The following is a 22,029-nucleotide window of genomic DNA, read 5'->3' as shown; positions in this document are numbered from 1 at the left end:
TGCAGACCATCCAAATATTCTAGCTTCCCTTTGCTTTCGTTTAGTAAAACCAGAAAAAGACCTTGAAACAACAAATTTCAATATCTGCTTTGTAACGGAATATGAATAATAAGGCAATAAAGGTCTGGTTTATATTAATTTAAAAAGACCAATAACCCAATGTAAAATCCTGCATTTGAAATTATCACAGAAAAATTATACCATTACCGATTTGTGTTGTTCTGAGCTGCAAATATTACAGATGTGATGTTAAGTATTAAGCTTATGCTCTGTAAACAGAGAATTAACAAACAACTTTAATACTGGTATCCTTCATAGCATGTAGCTCAATACAAAGACAGCATTAATATAATGAATTATTTCTCTACATCCACAGCACCGTTCTACGTGAAATGAGTTTATCACACCCAAAATCTGAATATGTAGTTGTGTTTCTTATGCAACTTTTACCCATTTTACAGAATTTTACCCATTCTGTTATTTATCTTTACCTTTTCTGTGACATATTTATCAGTCTGTGTTTCATGAATCTTCTGTTTGGACAACAGGCTTACCTGTGAAGAAAAGCCTTACACAAAAAAAATGACAAGATCTGTGAAATGATTATGTATAAGTTCTCACAATAAAAGTAATGAATAAGCAAACATTCGATCACACACTCAACAACAGGACAGGATCCATCTGAATTGATATATAACTTTGAATATATATAACTTTGAATATAACTTTTTCATTTTTTTGACTGTTGCCATAAATACACGGGAAATATTTTAATATTTACATTGTTTACTTATAGCATACAAATCAAATTAATTGCAGAACTGCTCAAATCATTATGCTTGGAGGGCCAGTCAGCAGGTTTGAAGCTAATGACCTCAACAGTTTAACAGTACACTAAAAGCAGTAACACTACATACAGTGTAGTCAGTTAAGCATTTGGAAAGTGACACAATTTGTGTTGTTTGGCTCTGTACTCCAGCACATTGGATTTGAAATGAAACAATGACTGAGGTTAAAGTGCTGAATGCCAGCTTTATTTAGAGGGTATTTACGTCTATACTGGGTGAACCATATAAGAATCACAGCCCTTTTTATATGTACGGACTGCAGTGTAAACCTTTTAATGTTTATATGAAACACTTAAAATGTATAATGTTTTCGAATATTATAATAATCTGAAAACCATCTTTGGGATTACTGCAACGGGTCTGTAATGAATGCCGCATACTCTGCAAGTTTTTTACGTACTGTCACGTACTGTTTCACATACTGTCCTTAGAGAAATGCATGCACTTCTCCAAGGCTTGCAAAGTGAATAAGATGGGCAAAGTGAATAAGATTGCAGTTCATCTAGCGGCAGTATTTGTTCAAATGCCTTAATGTTGTAAAGCTGATAAATGAGAAACGCTTTCGCCTGCAACTGCAGATTGAAAGATTAAAGTATAACAATGTCACCAAGGAAAGAACTATCCCAAAGCCAATTTTCTTCTGATTGCAGCTTTACATCGTCTTTTTTCTCTTCTATTAATGATTTTATTTTGATTTGGACTTAAAAACAATCTCTGGATTTTAATTAAACTTATCCACAGACTTCCTGGTGATAGATCATCTCTGTATTCTGCATCCAGTTCTACAAACACGGTCCTGATGAAGTTCACAGTTCTGAGCACTGTTTACATTACCTTCTTCAACCAAACTGAGTTTGCATATAAAATGTCTTGACGTACAGTTTTCTTGAAAGGCTGATAAAAAACAGGACTTTCTTTGTCAGGCAAATTATTAGCAGTACGAGGTGGCATTTTTCTTTACTAAAGATCCTTTTCTAAATAGGTCTTGTTGAACAGATAACTGATTTCTCAGTTCTTTGGTTTTGTCATTTCACAGACCTGTATACATGGAGTATAAAGTGATGAGCTTCATTTTACAATGTCTTTTAAAACTATACTACTTCATTACAGCAACTGATTCTTGGCATATCAGGAAAACTTCAAAAAAAGTAGGCATCACTATTTTTTTCTGAAAATTGTTGATTATCTTTACTCCATTTTCATTTTCTCTGCTAAGCAGTCTGAAACTGTTCTCACAAGGCACGTACAGTACCTAACTGTGTACACACTCGGAAAAAAAGAACACAGAGTCCCAAATATACATACTGCAGACAAGCAGTTTCTAAATTAGTGTAATGTTAAAGCACTCAGAAAATGTATTATGAACACATTTAAGATTGTCAATAAAATTCATTTTTTCCAAACCAGTAACTGTTGTTTTGTACATTCCTGTCCAATCTCAGTTTAGTCTCAAGCCAAATTTGACCCATGTGCCATACTTTAAATGTCTCTAATTAAGTGTTAATTTAGGAGGACTGTAGAAATGATTATTCAGGTGAATAATATCACAATATTTGATGAAAGAGCTCTTTATCTTGCTCTTTGAAAGACTTTTCAGGAAATATATTGAGACATTAAAAATGCATTAAATGCTATACAGTAGATTCTACTGCTTGTTTTCTGCATTTTTAATACTTAGCCTTATAAAAATAGTTTTTGATTTACTTATCAAATGAATCCTGCCCAGTTTGTTAGTGCACCACCAAAACCCATGTATTTGGACTTCAGTTTTCATATAATAAGATCAGTGCACGAAGGAACAAATCTATGCTAGTACATACAGTACATATTTATTGCATTTATTACACAATATGTGTAATCCTTCTTAATAAAGATACAAGATACAATGTTCATGTTCACCAGCAAATGGCATTTATCAATGGGTATTTTTTTAGAATTTTATAGTGAAACATCACCATAATACTAAAAGACCAGCATTCCCACTTTCACTACAACCAAAATAAACATTAACAAAACAAGTTAAAAGTACAGTGGTACCCCAAATTGTATACTGTAAGGTTCTGAATGGTTTGCATAAAATCATGAGGAAAAAAAAATCTCACTTCCTCAAATATGTGTATTTCTCATACATAACAAAAACGTAAAATCTGCACTTTTGGAATTTGATTCCTGTTTCATGGGAAAAAATAATATACATGGAAAAACACATTAAGTAATAAAATACTGAAATTAAATAAAAAATCGATCAGCTAAATCATTCTCCTTAACTGAAAAAATACACTGATATCTACATCTCATTTACCTCACACATTTCCACCTGTATCAGTTACCACAATTATCTAAATAACATCACAGTTTAATAAACCTACAGAAATAGTACTATCAGAGGTAATATTATGTGTCCAATTTAAAACTGAATGAATGCCATACTACTGATAACTAATCAAAGCATCATCTTATAAGCTAAATAACCACCTGCAATTTCTTTTTTTCTCCTTTCAGCCAGGTAATTGTTTCCCCACTATGTATTACAGCATATGCTTAAGTTATTATGACTTAACGAAATCAAGAAACACACTGTACCTTCTGCAGTACCAGCCCCCTTCGTTGAAGGAATCACTTTGAATGAGTGTGACAATTGTAAAGAATCTGTCATTTCACACATCAACCTGAAAACGAGAGAAAAAGAGAATGGTGAAAGGCCACTGAACCCTGCAACTTGGGAGGATTTCAATTTTAGGCTCAATGTGCTAGTGAACTTCAACAAAAGGTTTAAATTTAATTTCCTTGCTAAAGTTACTGTTGCAAAAAAAGTTGTGGCAAATGTGCATTTAATTTGTAGTGACCCCATACATAGCTAGGGTACTGTATTTCAGGTCTTGCTTGTATAACTTCTACAATTCTTTGAATAAGCAACAAGTACATTAGAGAACACTATCATGGGGTGTGGGAATATGGCCCGAAATGCCCAGCGATGTTGTTCAAGCCCTAGCTTCCTCGGGATGAGATCCCGAATTTGCTTTTAAGTACAAATCGGGCTAGATGGACTGACTGACCTTTTATGTTCTTATATTTAAATGTGCATAAAGGTTTTTGATAAGGTCGTACCGTGACTAAATATATCACAATTTGATATATTTAGAAAACCAGATACTGTATATTTGCAGGTGACACAAAAATAACCGAAGTCGCTAAGGAGTTGGGAGTTGCCAAGTGAATAAAACCTAAACTGGTGTTTTTTAAGAAACGGCTGGATGAAATGTTCCTGTATTCATCATGAATTTCTTGACAGAACTAACTTGTTTGCAAAAGAACTCCAGAGAGTAACGAAGCGTGACACACAGGTGATACAAAATCCCACGTATACTGTATATGCCTATAGGAGTTAAACTGTACAGACTATATGTACAGTTTTCAATTTATAAGATGAACCGCTGTCTTACTAACACAGGACGGATAAAAACCCCGCCTTTTCACCACAGCTGACTCCCTTATGTAAAGTGGCGGAACTTTTCTGACACGACGCCCACATTATTAGACATTTTCAAATAGCATCCCATTCATACTACCCGACCCACAAAAAAAAGAGAGAAAAATAAATGTCTTAAGGAAAGCCTAATAAACAGTATGGGAAACTGTGAAAGTATGTGATTTAAAACCTGGCTGTACCTATGGATTAAAAAGGTCAAATGTGCTATTAACGTTGTTGAAAACGTTGTTGATAATATCGAAACTGAACCCTGTAACCCTGAGAACAGTCTTTTCTTCCTCCTCAAACCCCGTTACTAATAACGTTACCGTCCTTACCTCTTCGCGTAAAGGTCTTCATCATCGTCGGGATCCGAGTCAGGCACCACGGTTTCCATCATGTCGCCGTCGTCTTCGTCCATCCTATTTTACAAAATAAAGTTAATTCGTTGAAATATATATATTTTTATATACTGTACATTTTACCTAAAACATCTATGTTTTTTTCTAGGAACACGGGCAGCTTTTGCCATTTCTTACCTTGTACTATAGCGTGTTTTAGCCTCTGAACTCCTCAGTCCGCCACAGCAAGAGCGGGCCCTGCGTGGTCACACGAGAGCGTCGCTGAACTACAGTAAGAGAGATGACGAGATGTTTTTGTTCTCGAGGCTTAGTTTTTTTTTTTGTTGTGCTATACTTCTTTAAGTAGTTTTATTTTTTGTTAATAACGTTTGTTTAAGATAGTGCGAATATGTATCAAACTGAATTTTTTGGGGAATGCATCGGATATGAGACTATTTTTTAAAGCCATAATGCTTGACAGACGTGGTGTTATCATGGCATGAATCTAGTCGAAATAGACCAAAAAATACAAAATGTAATCTTATTCAAGCCATGGTCTACCTCATGTAGTAAAATAAACATTGCACAACAGAAGAACATGAGACTCACGAACGTGAACTGGCCATTCTGTGTGTAAAGCATGTTTGGCTGCTTGTTAGGAGTTTTTCATTTAACAATTTAAAAGAGCGTGAAACGCAGATATTTGATAACCAGATGTGAAACATCTCCTCCAGTTTTATGTAGTACTTTTCTTCATAAAGGCAATCAAAGCTTAATGTAGAGGGGGAACTACATCTACCTCCACTGAAGTTACAGCACCCAACTAGGTGACCTATGGCTAACAGCCGCCCTACACAGCAATTCTCGTAAAAATGTGAGATATTCAACAGCCAAGGGGAACCATAGGTAGGCCAGGAATTTAGCCAGGATTTCGTTTTAAGTTTATTTTATTGCACCATATGTTTTGAAGCTTTGGTTCATTGTATTTTAAAACAAATAACGATCATTAAAATTTAACATTTTTCTCTACATCACAGGTTAAACCCTCTATGTGATCAATGTAAGTAACACTATCTCTGTACAGCATAATTGCATTATGTAATCACCTACTGTGTCTATATTGTTTGTGTACTTCAAAATGTTTTACCTGCTTCATTTCTGAGAAGAGGAAGGCACTGCACGTATCCAGCCACTTTTTTTAAAAATGAAAACATGGACTGGTGAAATTGGAGATACCCAGTAATACTAGAGAAACTCAACTATTAAAACTCAAGATAGGATGTACTGGTGTGACATGTTACAAAGGTCTTGTCATTACGTTGTCATTAAGTGGTGGGTGAAGTGGGTCGACTCCTGTTTATAAAGCCCTGTGAATCCATTGCAGTGAAAAGGGACTTACAAATCAAGTGACAAATCAAGCATGACATTGTGCAATATACTGTACTGCAATGCTTTATAGTGGAAACTGCAGAGAGATTCCTCCCTTTTGTGGAAATAGTATCTCTCCCAATGGATTCCACAGTGTTATAGAATATCTACACAGTTCCAACTGTTCCTCATGATGTTCACTTGTCCTCTCTTAGCAGGATGGGGAGTTCATATTTTGTGGGCTCATGCGCTGTGCTTTCAAATTTAAGAATGTGGAGAAGCATGTTTTTCTTATTTTTGTGCACTTATGGCAGGTTAGAAAGACATGCATCTCTCTGACTCTACCAGCTCGAGGTGCGTGGACACAGCTTATTCCTGTCGTTCTTGTCCATGATTTTTTGTGCAGGTCAGTTTCTATAGCCAGGTTGTCATCACCGAACCTGTTTTTTTGCACAATTCTGCTGTAGTTAAGCAGTGGAATAGTTGGGGACAGTTCTGAATGGAACTTTTTTTTTCCAATTTTTATTAATAGGATTATACTTTGCATACTTTTAAATGTATGTTTTAAAAGAAAATTCTATGAATGCCACTGGAATTTGCATTTTTGCAGGTGTAGTCCTCCAAAATCTAAAAAAAAAAAGACACAATTACCCCACTCCCACACACACCACCCCCAGTTCATCTGACTTGTCCAATGGTGCTGCTCAGCCTCTCCAGCCTTCCCTGAAACAGCTCGGACTGCAGTGGTGAGATCACGCGTGTCTGCACTGCCCCCGCCTCCATCCCCGTCGCCTAGGTAACTGACTGTAATGACGTCCGGAGACACAGGAGGGATCGGTCTGTGATTGGCTGAGCCATCGGACGATGAATCCCTCGCCATTTCTCTACAGCGCATACATTAAGGTCTGGGTTTTCAGTGGGAGAACCGCTGAGAGTATAGACTCTCGGCAACGTTACCTATGTGGCGATTAAATAAAAATAGTAGACATTTGATGTAATTGTTTTCTCTTGTAATTAAAAAATAATTCACCTTTGTTTTTAACCTTGTCGACGGGCACAGGCAGTACACAAGACAGTCCCAAGCCAGTCACACTGGGGTCCTGGTGGTGTTACTGATTCTTCACAGGTTAGTAGGTGGATCACCCTTCTGTGTCTTAGGATAAAAACGACGAATAGAGTTTGAACGTCTTACGTACAATTCTCTAAAGAGTTATGACTCAGTAAGCAGCTCTCCAGATGATACTAGTGTTAGTAAAATGTTCATAATGCCTGAGTCGTGATTCGACGCAGTACGAAGTGACATTTGCCTGAGTCTTCAACCTGAGCGATACAGGAAGTTAAGCTTCTGGGTAAGAGTGGAAGTTCTTGATGCTTCTTGATGCAGCGCCTGATGTAATGTGGAATTTGTTTTAGTAAAGACATAGGAATGTTAAGCATGTTTCCGTGTTCTTTAACATGAATAGTAGACAACGATTAATTGTACTTTGTATGTGTGTAAATCTATACAGTAATGTAGTAATGCAGTGCAAATTGACAAGATCGTACGAACTGGGAAAAACCATGTCATAAGGTAACTGAATATGGTTTATAGGAAATCTGTAATCTGCTGCTTAACAATTTCTGGATTGTTCTCATCACCATCTTTATCAAAGAAAGGATGGGCGACGTCGTGGGCTTGTTACATAAAGTGTCGCGGATGACAAGTGCCACGCCAAGCTTCCTACTGTCAGTGCAAGACTTAATTTCCAAAACACTCAGAATCTCCTCATAATGCAAAGTCTTCCAAATTCGGAATTTTAGCCATGCTTTGTGGTTTTTATTAGCTTAGAAGCCTTTAGCAACGAAATATTTTTCTTCACTATAATAGTCGCTGTGAGATATTTGACTTTTCTTAGATTTGACAGAAATATTAATGGAAATTAGAGCATTAGGGAAAGACTGCATTAAAGCAGCAATTAGCATGGCAAATGTTTAGTTACCATTGCTGCTCGTTGCGGTGTATGAGAAAGAGACGCTAAAGGCATTCGCAAATGACCAGATTATTTATGTTCTTTTATGGTAAGTGATGCTTGAGGTCCTTGAATTTACAGCTGGCTGGATTTGATACTATTTCCTTGCTGTACCAGAAGGCACCAGAATTAACAAGATGGTTTTGTTTCAAATTAGATCTCCAGGAATTGTAATTGTACGACTACCACTGGTGTTCAGAGGCAGAGGAAAATATTGTTTGCGTGTGGAAATGGAGTGATTCCAGTGTTTAGAGGGTCTATAATAATAATAATAATAATAATAATAAACGTAATTTTATATAGCGCCTTTAAAGGTGGCTTCTCAAAGCGCTTTACAGAATTACAACAACAATAAATAAAAAGAATACACAAGATAAAACAATTACAATACACAGAGAGGACCGTGGATGGTGGTACTAAGAAAAGCAGAGGGGTAAAGAATGGAACCAGTTAAGTTAAAGGCTTTTCTGAAGAAGAGGGTTTTGAGTCTGGATTTGAAGGAGTTTAGAGAAGGTGACTCTGTGATATCCATGGGCAGAGAGTTCCAGAGCTTGGGGGCATAACAGGAGAAGGCCCTGTCACCCATACAATGTAGACGAGCTTGGGGGAAAGAAAGGAGAGCAGAATTGGAAGAGCGAAGGTTGCGAGGTGTGGAGTAGGGCGATAATAGTTCCGACAGGTACTGAGGTTCCAAGCCATGCAGCACCTTATAGGTGAGCATGAGGATTTTAAAGTCTACATGGAATTTGACCGGAAGCTCCAGGATAGGAGTAATGTAATGTATAATCAGAAGCTATTAGAAGATCGTTAGTGACTTTGATCAGGGCAGTTTCTGTGCTGTGAAGTTGACGGAAGCCAGATTGGAGGGGGAATACATTTCATTCCAGTGAAACACTCTGAGATTCACTGTAATGAAATGTGGTATATAAATGTATTATTAATTTAAGCCTTCCCAGTAAGACCTTTTCATATTCTCTTTCAAGAAACAGCTGGATGAAGTCTCTGGATCAATGGCAGAGTATTGGCGTGGCCCCTGATCTGCATTTGTGCAGTGTTTAACTGTGTGAGGACCTAGCAGATCTTGGGCAGTCCAACCTAATCAGGATGGGATAGGTCACTAGGTTGTAAAGGTAGCGTTTAAGGAGGATTATTCCGTTTTACCTGGCATGGTTCAGAGTGCTTTGATTGTTCACATGTACAGAATGGCCCTGTAGTACTGCATGGCTTGAACAGCATATTGGAACTGTTGACTGTTGATTGTACCAGCAGCATTTAAATATTACATTTCACGGTAAGATCAAAGTGAAGGAATGGGACTTTGGAACATGGCTCCTACCAACACAGCAAGGTTATTCAGTCCCTTCATCTCATTTGGGTGCTAGATGTTTCTCATCTAGCTGTACAGTATGTTGATGGAATCCAGGTTATAGTCTTCAACAGCATGACCAGGCATCATGTTCTAGATTCTGATAAAGACTCTTGTAGTCTTTAAATGCACTTCTGCATAGTTTCCAGTTTTGTTACCTAGTAGATGTTCTGGTGTTGATCCTGAATAACTTTATTGGCTAGACTGTGGTCAGTGGTTTTGAGGATTTTAATACTTGCATCAAGTCTCGCAGTCTGTAGAAAACAAACCTTGCTTTGTGAGTGTTTTCAAAATGTTTTTGTTATTTAGTGCAACTACAAATGTGGGTACAAGGTGTGAGTTTCAATGTGATGCTGCACATTGGTGGTGGTGGAGGGGAGTCCCCATTACCTGTAAAGTGCTTTGAGTGGAGGGTCCAGAAAAGCGCTATATAAATGGAAGCAATTATTATTATTATTAAATCTATCGTTTTGTATCTCTCAGGACATTTTGTGCATTTTTTTTTTTGCATTTTGCTGTTAGGGGAAAATTTTGATCCTGATTAAAATCAATAACAAATACAAGTAATAATCATTTTGTTCTGAAAAGAAGATCTCTGTGCTGGAATAGCAATGTTCATGTTCATTACGTCAAAGGCTCTGTGCTTATCTGTGGTGAACACAGCAGGTACAGTACATACTGTATAGAACTGCAACATTCTACCTTCAAGCAAGCATATGACAAGCGTATATTATTTACATTTTCTTTTTTGTGTCTTGTTCTTTTGTATCTCCGTGATTTTAAATGAGTGCAGCACAGAGCATTCCTAACAACCAGAAGGGATGGTTTGGCAATAAAACTAATGGTAAATGTTTTTTTCCTTCTAAAAAATAAACACTTTTCTTGTCTCCAGTTATGATATGCGTTGGATTAAGCATCAGTGTTTGATTTATTTTGGCTCTGTGAAAAGTCACCCCCCCCCCTCGTTTTCTGTCTGTCGGATTATTTTGTCAGAAGAGTTATAACTGGGCTTTCGGTTTCCTTCGCTTGCAGAGTTAATCCTGCGGAGCCAGCACGATGCTGACGCGGTTGTTTCGCATGCACGGCCTCTTCGTGGCCTCTCATCCCTGGGAGGTGATCGTGGGGACAGTCACTCTGACCATCTGCATGATGCCCATGAACATGTTCACAGGGAACGACCAGATCTGCGGGTGGAACTACGAGTGCCCAAAGCTGGAGGAGGTGAGATTCGACTGGCGGATTCATACAATCCTCCCTAGCAAAACTTAGGCACATAATGCTTTTTCAGTTTTATCGGAAAAGCTGCAGTTTTTAAGTCTACAACTGTATAAAAGTAAGATCTCTGCATTTTATGTGTTTGGCTATTACAGTAATATCTGACACATGAGTAGAAGTAAGTTTTTAAGGCGTTATTCCTAAAAATATTAGGAATCAAAAAATGCTTCTGGCAGACTACCTTATTTGTTGGGGCTAAGCAGTAGTATTGTGAAAACGCCAGATGAATGCTAGACTTTTGTTTGTAAATTGCTGGAAAAATGATGTTATTCATAGTATTTTTTTTTTTGTGTGATTTTGGAACACCCTTTTTCATGTTGCTTTTTGTTTTTCCTCTGCAGGACGTTTTAAGCAGTGACATAATCATCTTAACAATCACACGCTGCATAGCCATTGTATATATTTATTTCCAGTTCCAAAATCTGCGTCAGCTTGGATCAAAGTATATATTAGGTATGACTTTTTTATGTTTAAGAAATTCATCACGTTTTTTGAATAGGAAATTACAGTGCTGCAGTGTTAACATAACTCTTTCTTTTATCCTCAAAAAGGTATTGCTGGCCTCTTCACAATTTTCTCCAGTTTTGTGTTCAGCACTGTAGTGATCCATTTCTTGGATAAAGAACTGACAGGCCTTAAGTAAGTATAAGATCTCATTTGGGTGTTTTGTGCTGTCAATGCCTCGAGTTTTTTTAAATAAAGAATAAAGCACCGGTAAAAGTATCCCTGATGCTATGAATGGGGAAGCAACCCCTAATGGAGTTTGCGTATCAATTATAGCTTTAAATAGGAACTCATATATGCATCTGTGTCCATAAATTAACTATGAAGATATACATTACATTGATATTCCAGTCACCATGTTCCTGTAGGGAAATTCAAAGAACATTCGCTTCTTGAGAGATGACTGATAATTGTCCTGATGGATTGCTAGCGAAACTATGTTGTGAATCCTGAAAAGTCTGTTCTTGCTTTGTTCAGCGAGGCCTTGCCATTCTTCCTGCTGCTGATAGACCTCTCCAAGGCTTGTGCTCTGGCTAAATTTGCCTTGAGCTCCAACTCTCAGGTATGACACTAGGGTTTTTGTTCAAGCCTGATGGGTTTTTTTTCCCCCATTTGTGATTCTCATGATGTGTGTTGTTTCTGTGTTATTAGATATACTTGAATTAACATAAAACAGTTTGTATTTCCAGTAAAATATTACTAGATTGTATTAACCAAAATATTCTTGAATGACATGTCGGTGTTTTCTATCTTGGCTTGCACTGCAGGATGAAGTGAGAGACAACATTGCCCGTGGAATGGCTATCCTGGGACCAACATTCACACTGGATGCTCTTGTAGAGTGTCTAGTAATTGGAGTCGGCACCATGTCCGGTGAGTCTTCTTTATATCTTAAGATGTGTTTATGATAAATTAGTTATCCGATATCTTCATATACCTGCATGCTAAGTCTCACAGAGGTATAACTTTGACTTCTGAAGAGTAATGGTTAACTGTATGACTTCTTCTTTCTTACTGTTCCTTGCTTAGCCCAGTTCTTTCCGATAATGTTCAGCCATGTAATATGGCCGTAATACACAGCAACCACTTGATAGTTTAACATTAATGCTGTATGTCCAGTTTTACAAATTCTGCTTAATTATTTTAAGCTTGGGTCTGTGTCAAATGTGTTCCTACTCCTCGAAGAGCCTCACCTTCTTGTTTTCTCTCCTTCCTGTCAGGTGTGCGACAGCTGGAAATCATGTGCTGCTTTGGCTGCATGTCTGTAATGGCAAACTACTTCGTCTTCATGACTTTCTTCCCTGCGTGCGTCTCCCTGGTTTTGGAGGTAAAATATTTTAAACAACGTTGGGTCTTTGTCTTTTGTGTCCCTAGACCTTTTTACAGGAAATCACCACAGTGGCAACTGAGCAACCCAACTTAATCATATGAAGGTATTGTTCTTTTCTTTACCTTATCGAAGTGCTAATCAGACTTTGATAGTGCTTATCTAACGGACTTTGAAAAGGGGTCCACGTGGCTCATCAAGTAAAGGTGCTTATTTGTGTCACAAGTAGTGGTTTGAATGTTGCCAGTTCGGGTGACTGCGTCTTGTCGCAGTATCTAGTGAAAGAGTCTAGACTAAGCTGGCCAGGTAATATCGGAAATGGTGTGCAGGGGTTGCAGAAGCCCTGACTAACCTCTGGCACCTTCTTGGCACTTGGGGCAGTGGGTGGCAACATCAGTGAGAGCGGTATTAGTCTAGTGTTTACTGTCCTGTTGAGAACTGTGGGGCTCACACCATGTCCAGTGACAAGTGGGGTGTTGTCAGATGTGTGGGGTTGAGGTACAGGGGTTGTGGTGGTAAGACAAGCCGAGACGTAGTTGATGACTCTGAACCAAGAAGGTGTGAAATAGAAAATAAGAGAAAATAAATGCCTTCATTAAAAGGCTGATCCTTGTGTATCTATATACTTTTATTTTCTGTTTAAGTCTGAATCTCCAAAAAGAACAAAGCCAGCCCACCTTGAGGAATTGGTACTGCTGCTGCTTTTTTTCTGTGCAAAGCTAGAGAAAACTGACTGTGTCATTGGACATGAGGCCCCCAATGACTTCTGTCATCTTCTAAAAATACTTTTTTGTCAAGTCAAGGGCAGTTGTTCATTTTGGTTTCTGCTGTTGGAAGTGCGCTGAATATATGAGTTTACCGTTCAAGTTTTCAGGAAAACGCCCCTCTTAATATGGGCAGTTCACTTAGACGCTGCTGTCCCATTGGAAAGCAGCTGTCTGATGGTACAGTAGTATGTCTGCACCTGAGGCTGCGCTGGCTGGCTGTGTTCTCACGTTCCCCCCTGTGCCCCTGCAGCTATCCAGAGAAAGTCGGGAGGGACGTCCCATCTGGCAGCTCAGCCACTTCGCCCGGGTCCTGGAGGAGGAGGAGGACAACAAGCCGAACCCAGTCACACAGCGAGTGAAGATGATCATGGTGAGTTCAGAGCTCTAGCCACTGGTATATTTATATTAATGCTCACCGTTGAGCTCCTTGTGCAATAATGGGCTGGCAGGGCATTCTCCATAAACCCTGTGTTAAGAAATAGATCTGTTTGCAGAATATCCCTGTTTATATTTGAGAGTTTTCCTACATTTAAGAGGTGTCTTCACACAGCAAAATTACATACAGTTTTAAAATAAGAAAATAAAACATACTTGTTTGCCTTACAGGTGAAAGATTTAGTTCTTGCATAGGAATAGTGAAGTAATAAAGAAAAATTAGTATACATTTAGTAAAACAGCAAATAGTAATGTGTGCCTATGGAAGGGTTTGAGAGTTGAGGTACTTTTGAAGAAAATCGTAAATACACATCTGGCAGATTGTGGTTACTGTTTATTACCACTGATTGAAAGCTCTTATATGTACCTTGCACATAATCTGCAGTTTTTTTTCTCAGTCAGAATGCTTGTAGTGATCTGATTCTCTTTACCTTTTCTCTTCCTCCAGTCTCTTGGCCTGGTTCTGGTCCACGCTCACAGTCGCTGGATTGCCGAACCTTCTTCCCAGAACTCCACGGCGGAGACCGCCCGGGTGGGTCCGGGGCTTGATGAAAACATGCCCAAGAGGATCGAACCCGAGAGGCCACTGTGGCAGTTCTACCTCTCCAGGTCTTTTCCCCGTTCTCATCTCTACCAGTTTAGATTTGAACATCCTAGTGAGTAAGACTGTCTCTTCAGTTTTATTCCTGACATCCCTAATTCTCCGTTTTTACCAAATATGGAGACATCTGGTAATTTTGAGTTTGTTTTACTGTGAATGCTATTCTAACTGAGGTTTGCGTTCAGGTGCTTATCCCTTTTTTATGTGTGCTTCCCAGGATGATCAGCATGGACATTGAACAGGTTATAACTCTGGGGCTGGCCCTGCTGCTAGCCGTCAAGTACATCTTCTTTGAGCAGACCGAGACCGAGTCCACGCTGTCTTTGAAGAACCCTATCACAGCCCCGTCTCTAGCACAAAAGAGGGCGAATGATGTGTGCTGCAGGAGAGACTCTGGGATACCCAGTTCCCCTCAAAAGACTGCGGCACAGCCCATTCATGTGACCAAAGAGGAGACAGGTTGGCCAAGTTTATTTAATCTGTTTGCATTTTAACTTGTATTAACCACATCATAGTTTACAGTCTAGCTCATCACGCATCTTTGCCTTTATCTTAAACAGCTGAAGTAATCCGGCCACTGCCTGTTCAGAATGGCCCAAAGACCAAATTTGTGTTGGGAGATGGCGTTCCAGAGGTGTTGTCTGAGGAGACACCTTTGGTTTCAGTAACGGAGTTACACCCGGAGCCACGCTCAGTCGAGGAGTGTCTCTCTGTAATGAAGAACCCAGAGGTGTGTTTCTTCACTCCATCAGTTTAACAAACAAATCAAAACAAACAAGTCCTTAAAGTGATGGCAATCAAGAGTGTAAAATTATGTAAATGCAAACATTACTCATTCAGCTATGATTAATGATTATGTTTGTTTATTGGAAATGAATATTAGAATCATTTAGTACATTTTTTCCTTTAAGCTACAAATCATTTGCTACAGAGTTAATTTGTGAGCTTTTTTAGGATTAATTAGGCACAATACAGGGAACTGGACTCCCTGTTAATAGATCAGGTACTAACTGTTCAGACGTTCCAAGAATCGTTTAAAATGTAGAATTCAAAGAGAAGTGGTATGCTTTTGTACATTAAGCTGTGATAGATTGAAGGCTGGTGGAATGTTTTATCTTCCATTGATTGCCTGCATAATTCATTATCCCTTTGTTATCTCTTATTTTGTCACAGAAGGGCGCCAGATTCTTGAGCGATGCGGAGGTGATTTCGCTGGTCAACGCAAAACATATCCCTTCATACAAGCTGGAAAACATGATGGAAACTCCAGAGCGTGGTGTAGCTATACGCAGGCAGATGTTGGCAACCAAACTCTCAAAGCCAACTGCACTAAAGAACCTTCCTTACAAGGACTATGACTATTCTCAGGTAAATGTGTAAGCTGTGAATTAGATAAGATTAGTCATCACAATTTCTGATGCACTGCCATCAGTTTTCATACGATCATACTGTTGTTAAAAAACCTTTAATTTCTTATGTATGGCTTTCGTAAAATAGACAAATTATATGTCAATTTTGAATGTTAATTTAAATGAAAGTTGCACTTTTAACAGTTGACAGCTACGTCTGTGCAAGGTGTATCTTGTTTTCAGCCCTGTTTTATTTTGCCTTATCCTTATTTGTAAATAAGGAACAGAACTAGAACTTTAGCTCCACCTTTTCCATTTCATTTCACCATGGTAGAATCCTTTCTGTTCAGTAAGTTATCTTAATAAAAATACAGCAAAAATGTTTTTGAACAGCTTCATATAATTTTGACTTACGCATTCCAAGCGTGAATCTGGGGGAGATAAAGCAAACTAATTGGTAATAATAAATGATAGTTATGGAGCTGGGTACCAGTTACTGTTTAAACTTTGATAGCCTTATTACAGGGCTTTCTACTGGAAGAGCTTTAAATGTTGGTGTCTTGTTTTTAAGGTGATGGGAACCTGCTGTGAAAATGTGATTGGATTCATGCCTGTCCCAGTAGGAGTTGCAGGGCCTCTGCATTTGGATGGAAAGCAGTTTCAGGTTCCTATGGCAACAACAGAGGGTTGTCTGGTGGCCAGTACAAACCGTGGGTGCAGAGCGATTGCAGTGAGTCAGCGTTCATCTTTATCGGGACTGCAGCATTTCCTTTGTGTCCTGTGATGATTTTGAAACCCTAATGATCACCGGCAATTTTAACACGTAAACCTCTCGTTAGGCATTAAGACACATTTGACTTTATCATTATTGCTCTGCTGTCACTTAACTATGTAGAGAAGGGGTCTAACAATTACCATCCTGTTTAGACATTAAAAATACAATCTTAAATATTATTAAATTAGAAATAATAAATGCAGACGCGTGTAGCTTCTTGCAGAACAAAATAGCTTTCGCGGAAAAAAGTTAATACAGGAATTAGTTTTCATTCAGTTTGTTGCTGCCAAACTGGGAGGGGAAGGGTAGCGTATACTGTATATTTGAACCAAACACTAATGGGGAAAAACAGGACTCGATTTTGAATTTAATTAAGATGGCAACATTCTTGAATAAGAAACAGGCCAATTTAGGAAGAGCAGGTTAGAAGTGGAATTAAAGTGCAGTGGGGTGCAATCGTGTAACACCTGCGTCTCGCCCACAGCTGGGAGGAGGAGCCCGAAGTCGAATCCTGTCGGATGCCATGACCCGCGGCCCTGTGGTGAGGCTGCCCTCGGCCTGCCAGGCAGCAGAGGTCAAGGCCTGGCTGGAGACTTCCGAGGGCTTCAAGTACATTAAGGAGGCTTTTGACACCAGCAGCAGGTCAGTGAAACTCTGTAGCGGAAACTCAAGTACCGATCAGTCGAGGCAACTGCCAAGCCTGTGTGGCCTGCCAGAGACTCCAGCCTTGATCACGCGATGAAGGAAGTGATTGGTGTTCGTTTTCTTGCAGGTTTGCACGTCTGGAGAAGTTGTCGATTGGCCTCGCAGGTCGAAACCTGTACATTCGCTTCCAGTCCAAAACTGGAGATGCCATGGGGATGAACATGATCTCAAAGGTAGCCAGGGGGACAGTAAGGCTTCTGCTGTAGTTGTTACCTCTTTAAAGTGGGGTCTTAAAAAAAAAAAAACAGTGCGCTAGAATTCCAAATATTAAATTGAATACTTCTTAGACCTAGGATGCTCTTTAAATGAAATGCAACAATCCACACCAATGGATTTTGAGGATTCTGATGGTATGCATAATCTTTCTCAGGGCACAGAGCTGGCTCTGGCCAGACTACAGGAGGAGTTTCCCGATCTGCAGGTCTTGGCAGTGAGTGGAAACTACTGCACTGACAAAAAACCTGCAGCTATCAACTGGATAGAGGGAAGAGGAAAAGCAGTAGTCTGTGAAGCAACCATTTCTGCCAAAGTGGTCAGAGAAGTAAGTCTTTTTCACTGTTGGGCAAAATTAGATTATTTTAGTTAGTGTGATGAAATCTGATTTTTTTTTTCCACAAATGGTAAATTTAAGCAATTCCTCTTGCTTGACAAAATGATTGCAGAAGGTTCTGTGAGAGAAGCATTAAGTTTGTCACCATAGCTGACAAACCTGCTTTTCTTAATTCATCATGGCTGTTGTATGAATTAGTCTCTCACTGCATAATCTCATCTCCTCTCACTGTGCAGTCTTAGTTTGAGAAATGGAGTTAACAAATTGTTTGTTTGTTTTTTAGGTTTTGAAGACCTCCTCTGAAGCTCTGGTCGATGTCAACATTAACAAGAATCTGGTTGGCTCAGCAATGGCTGGGAGCATTGGTGGCTTCAATGCACATGCTGCTAATATTGTAACGGCCATTTACATCGCCTGTGGGCAGGTCAGTTGGGCAAAGTTTAATTTGTGTGTGTTAGAAACACCATCTGCTAATGCAGGGGAAATGTATCCTGCTTTTGATAGTAAATATATGGATATTTTTAAGTTAATTTATGGAAGGCAACGTTCCATGCCTTGTTTACTGAGCCATGACCCTCCTGTAGCTGGAATACTGGTCACAGCAATAGGACAAATACCACTGACGCTTTTATGCGGTAGTGTTTGGGTAATAATAGAACACATTTTTGTTTCCTAAAGGATCCTGCACAGAATGTTGGAAGTTCAAACTGCATTACTCTCATGGAGACAACGGGTCCAACCAATGAAGATCTCTACATCAGCTGCACGATGCCATCTATTGAGATTGGAACAGTTGGTGGGGGCACAAACTTAGCCCCACAACAGGCCTGTCTGGAGGTGAAGAATCATGACTGTACTAGTGCTGGTTGAACTGCTGTCTTTCTTTTAAATATCTAAATAGTGGCTTATACAGTGGTGCAGTGGTTAACATTGCTGCCTTGCAGCAGTGGAGCCCTGGGCTGATTTTAGTGGTGTGCTGTCTGTGTGGAGTTTGGATGTTCTCCCCATGTACTCATGGGTTTCCATCCACAGTACAAAGAAATACTGGTGAGTTAATTGGCTTCTGGGAAAACTGGCCTTGGTGTGAGTGTGGGCATGTTGGCGTCTGTGTGTGCCCCGAGATGGAATGGTGTCCAATCCAGGGTGGCTCCTGGCTTGTACCTGTTGCTTGCCGTACTGGATGGATAAACATACAGTACAATTAATCCTGTGGGCAATATAAAAATGGATTTATATCTAAAGATTGCCTTCTGTTTGATTTAATCCATTTGTGTTGCAGATGTTGGGGGTACAAGGAGCTAGTCTCGTCAGTCCTGGCGAGAATGCGCGGCAGCTGGCGAGAGTGGTGTGTGCCACAGTGCTGGCCGGAGAGCTGTCTCTCATGGCAGCGCTGGCGGCGGGCCACCTCGTCAAGAGTCACATGACTCACAACAGGTGAGAGACGCCTGGAGCGGGGTCTTCAAGCAGCAGTACCGGACAGGCCTGTCTTGCAGGCCAGGGCATAGATGAGTTTAGATGAAGGCTGTGATAAGCCAGTGTGAGTTTTAAAAAAAAAAGTCCCTGGGCCAAATCTTTCTTAAAATCAAAGTAAAAATAGTTACACGGAAAAGGTAAGACACCCAGTAAAGTTCTGCAAAAGTAAAGGCTGCATTTGCTGTAGATTCTGAAAAATCTGAAGTCGCCAAAACTGTGCATGCCCTATGCTTGCATCCAAATCCTGTGTCATTTTCTTATAGTAATTCTGTAAATGCTGAAACAACAGAGGAACTCAAGAATTAAACAAAAGTTAAGAGTACATACGTTGCAGAGTAGAAAAGGGATTCACCGCTCGGTTCTCTCGCACAGGTCAAAGCTCAACTTGCGGGAAACTCCAGGAGCGTGCACCAAGAAGGCAGCCTGAAGAGGACGGGTCCCAGCGAGTGGCACGGATACGACTGACCCGAGAGAGCTGGGTGGGATGAGCAGCAGAAGCCTTCTAGTCGGCTCACCTAAGCTGCATCAACATCCCCCCGCTCCTCTCATGGGCTGTAAGGATTGTAAATACAAAACCCGAAATCCTCGCCAGCTGCCCTTTTGATTCCAGCAAGACAGTGTTCGACGTTGTGGCTTTCTCAGTCTTTGGAGAACTTTTGTAATCTGTAAATGTTTTTAGCAAACATCAACAGACTAAAAATAGCCCCTGGACTGCCAAAACATGATCAATGTGTTTGAAGTTGGATTTTTTTTTTAAATGTGATTGTCAAAAATTTGTGTGGTGTGAACAAGGTCTAAACTGTGGAATATAAAAATTACATCTATTATTTTATTTTTATGATCCAGTTTGAAGTGACATAACTCCTATGTTGCTGAATTCTTTGCTGCTCTATTGTGGAGCTGAGCAGGCAGTCATATTGCTGTGTGATGTAAGATAACTGCTGACCAGTGAACTAGGGCTCAGTATGCTACTGTACTGTATATCTCTAGGCACGGGGACTGTATTAGTGATGCAGTGCAACGTGCTTTAAAATTGATATTATTGATAACTAAAGCTGAGGGATATTCACTACTATATTACTAGCAAGGATGAAACTTGTGGGCAAAGGGATGTTTTTGTTATTTTATTGTTGGCTCATTTTGAAGTAAGTTATCATCAATGCACAAGTCTTCCCTGTCACATTTCCTGTAGTGTTCTGTAAAAGTACAGAAAGGGGAATTAGCAGTTGTACTCTGTTAATGCTCTGAATAAATCAAAATTTGCCAAGATTCTGTTTATATCAATGAAATGCAATGCAGATACTGGTAGCAACTGTAATTACATTTTCAGTTGAGTGTATCAGTTTTCTGACCTAACATTCAAAATGAATGTATTTTTTTATTACCTTGATAAACAGCATTCAGATCTAATTGTAAGGGATATTTTTTCAATGGAAAGCTGATGCATTTAAGCACAAATACTTAAACAAGGTGCTAAAATAACATACGTTACATGGTATTGGATCCTGCCACTACTTGCAACTTGCAGTTTTCTTCTTTGTACAGCCTCATACCTGTTTTTACTGCTGTCAAAAATGGGTATTTAATAGGCTTTGCTTTTGATGCGTGCACCTTAAAAGCTGTTTTGCAGTCTTCAGCTACAACGGTCAAGTCACTGGAGAGACCACATTGAGTTCTCAATTGTTGCAAGTAACATCTCCATCAATGCTACCAAATGCTTCATAGTAGCAGCAGTTGGGAAGGTTGTGTTACTATTTGCACATACTGTTTATAAATGACGCGACATAATGGCTGCATCTGGACGTGTGCAGGTCATGTGGGGGGAAAAAATGACATCACTAAATATGTTCTCACAGTCTATTTCATAGTTTTATATTCACATCATGTATATTTTGTAAGTTTCTGCAATAAATAATATATAATTTCTGCATTGTATTTAATGGGATCATTTTCACAGCTGAAATAAAATAGTTGAAAAAAAATGTATGTTTACTTTCATCTTTGACTAGTTTTAAGGTTCCCTGGTAAAACAGCCCCAGCTCCCACAGAAAATGCAGATTTGTCTGACCTTTGTCTGAATTCAGTTAACTAGTTACAAGTATTCATTTATATTAAACAATTGTGTGAGCATGGTTGATCTCACCAGTGTCTGGAATTCAGTCACACGTAACAAATTCACTAGTTATATTTAACAAATTTTAAAGTCAGAATTTTGTTTCCCTACTTCTCTGATTTCCTTAAATTTGAGTGAGCACTTTAACCATATTGTTCACAGAGATTCACCTGGCAAGTCACAGTGCAACTATTATTTAGTATTTGTTAAGGGCATATTTAAAAAAACAACAACTTGTATTTATATTACTTGATCATTTCCTTTCCTCCGCATTTAGAAATGTGAATAATGTACATTAAGAAATGTTTACTTTTATTTGGAAACTTTTTACAATATGAATGTATTAAACAGATGCTCTATGAATTACATATAAAGAAATACATAATTCTCCATGAAATGGCTGTCTATTCCCAGTGTAGTAAACAAACATCACAAAATCCATGGGCTATTTGCTACTTTACCTATGAATTAAAAACTAACCACTACATTGACATGGTGATTATAGTCCTCATTATATAATAGGTTATTTTAAATGAATTTTGTATGTATATACACACGTACGTATATTAACAGAAGTAACATCACCAAGATTTTCTCTCCTTACACCCAGTTTTCTTAACTTTTTACAAAGCCCATGCCTTTTTTTCTTGAAATGCAAATTAAGCCTATTTTTAGAAAGAAAATGTCAGCTTGGATTTATAGGGATCCATTTCATGCACAATAAAGAGGAGATTCAACTTCTGAGAATAAGGGT

General features: G+C 39.0%; 2 protein-coding genes across 5 annotated transcripts in view; one reads left to right on the top strand and one right to left on the bottom strand.

Moving 5' to 3' along the window:
* The window catches only part of LOC148673260 (uncharacterized), a 33,000-nt gene extending 27,492 nt beyond the window's left edge, over positions 1 to 5,508 (bottom strand). The window contains exons 1-4 of the mRNA XM_088629667.1: positions 4,857 to 5,508; positions 4,656 to 4,739; positions 3,432 to 3,517; positions 492 to 568 (exon numbers count right to left, since the gene is read on the bottom strand). Of these exons, the coding sequence (XP_088485793.1) occupies positions 492 to 568; positions 3,432 to 3,517; positions 4,656 to 4,738 (246 nt within the window). The 5' untranslated portion in view covers position 4,739; positions 4,857 to 5,508. The remainder of the gene's footprint in view (positions 1 to 491; positions 569 to 3,431; positions 3,518 to 4,655; positions 4,740 to 4,856) is intronic.
* Positions 5,509 to 6,856: 1,348 nt separating this feature from the next.
* hmgcra (3-hydroxy-3-methylglutaryl-CoA reductase a) lies at positions 6,857 to 21,088 on the top strand. Of its 4 annotated transcripts, XM_088629670.1 has the most exons (21): positions 6,857 to 6,929; positions 7,087 to 7,152; positions 10,434 to 10,622; positions 11,018 to 11,129; positions 11,228 to 11,315; positions 11,658 to 11,742; positions 11,948 to 12,053; positions 12,401 to 12,507; positions 13,525 to 13,644; positions 14,158 to 14,318; positions 14,528 to 14,769; positions 14,871 to 15,040; positions 15,484 to 15,678; positions 16,231 to 16,389; positions 16,919 to 17,076; positions 17,207 to 17,312; positions 17,510 to 17,680; positions 17,973 to 18,113; positions 18,368 to 18,526; positions 18,969 to 19,123; positions 19,535 to 21,088. In XM_088629670.1, the coding sequence occupies exons 3-21, from the start codon at positions 10,458 to 10,460 to the stop codon at positions 19,587 to 19,589; spliced, it is 2,655 nt and encodes an 884-aa protein (XP_088485796.1). In that variant the 5' UTR covers positions 6,857 to 6,929; positions 7,087 to 7,152; positions 10,434 to 10,457; the 3' UTR covers positions 19,590 to 21,088. The 4 variants fall into 4 exon arrangements, with proteins under 4 accessions (XP_088485796.1, XP_088485794.1, XP_088485795.1 ...); XM_088629668.1 differs by having other exon boundaries at positions 6,883 to 7,152; XM_088629669.1 differs by lacking the exons at positions 6,857 to 6,929; positions 7,087 to 7,152 and adding an exon at positions 7,159 to 7,375.
* Positions 21,089 to 22,029: the final 941 nt, after the last annotated feature.

This window comes from Lepisosteus platostomus, chromosome 4 (genome assembly GCF_059453375.1).
Source record: "Lepisosteus platostomus isolate fLepPlt1 chromosome 4, fLepPlt1.hap1, whole genome shotgun sequence".
NCBI lineage: Eukaryota > Metazoa > Chordata > Actinopteri > Semionotiformes > Lepisosteidae > Lepisosteus > Lepisosteus platostomus.
The sequence above is the reverse complement of the archived record's forward strand: the minus strand, read 5'-3'. Positions and strand labels throughout refer to the sequence as shown.

Bases quoted from the DNA above. Each gene is read 5' to 3' on its own strand.
- hmgcra (XM_088629670.1), top strand. From the start codon at position 10,458: ATGCTGACGCGGTTGTTTCGCATGCACGGCCTCTTCGTGGCCTCTCAT. The intron at 16,390-16,918 runs GTGAGTCAGCGT...TCTCGCCCACAG, and splicing joins GTGGGTGCAGAGCGATTGCA to CTGGGAGGAGGAGCCCGAAG. The intron at 17,681-17,972 runs GTAAGTCTTTTT...TTTGTTTTTTAG, and splicing joins CTGCCAAAGTGGTCAGAGAA to GTTTTGAAGACCTCCTCTGA.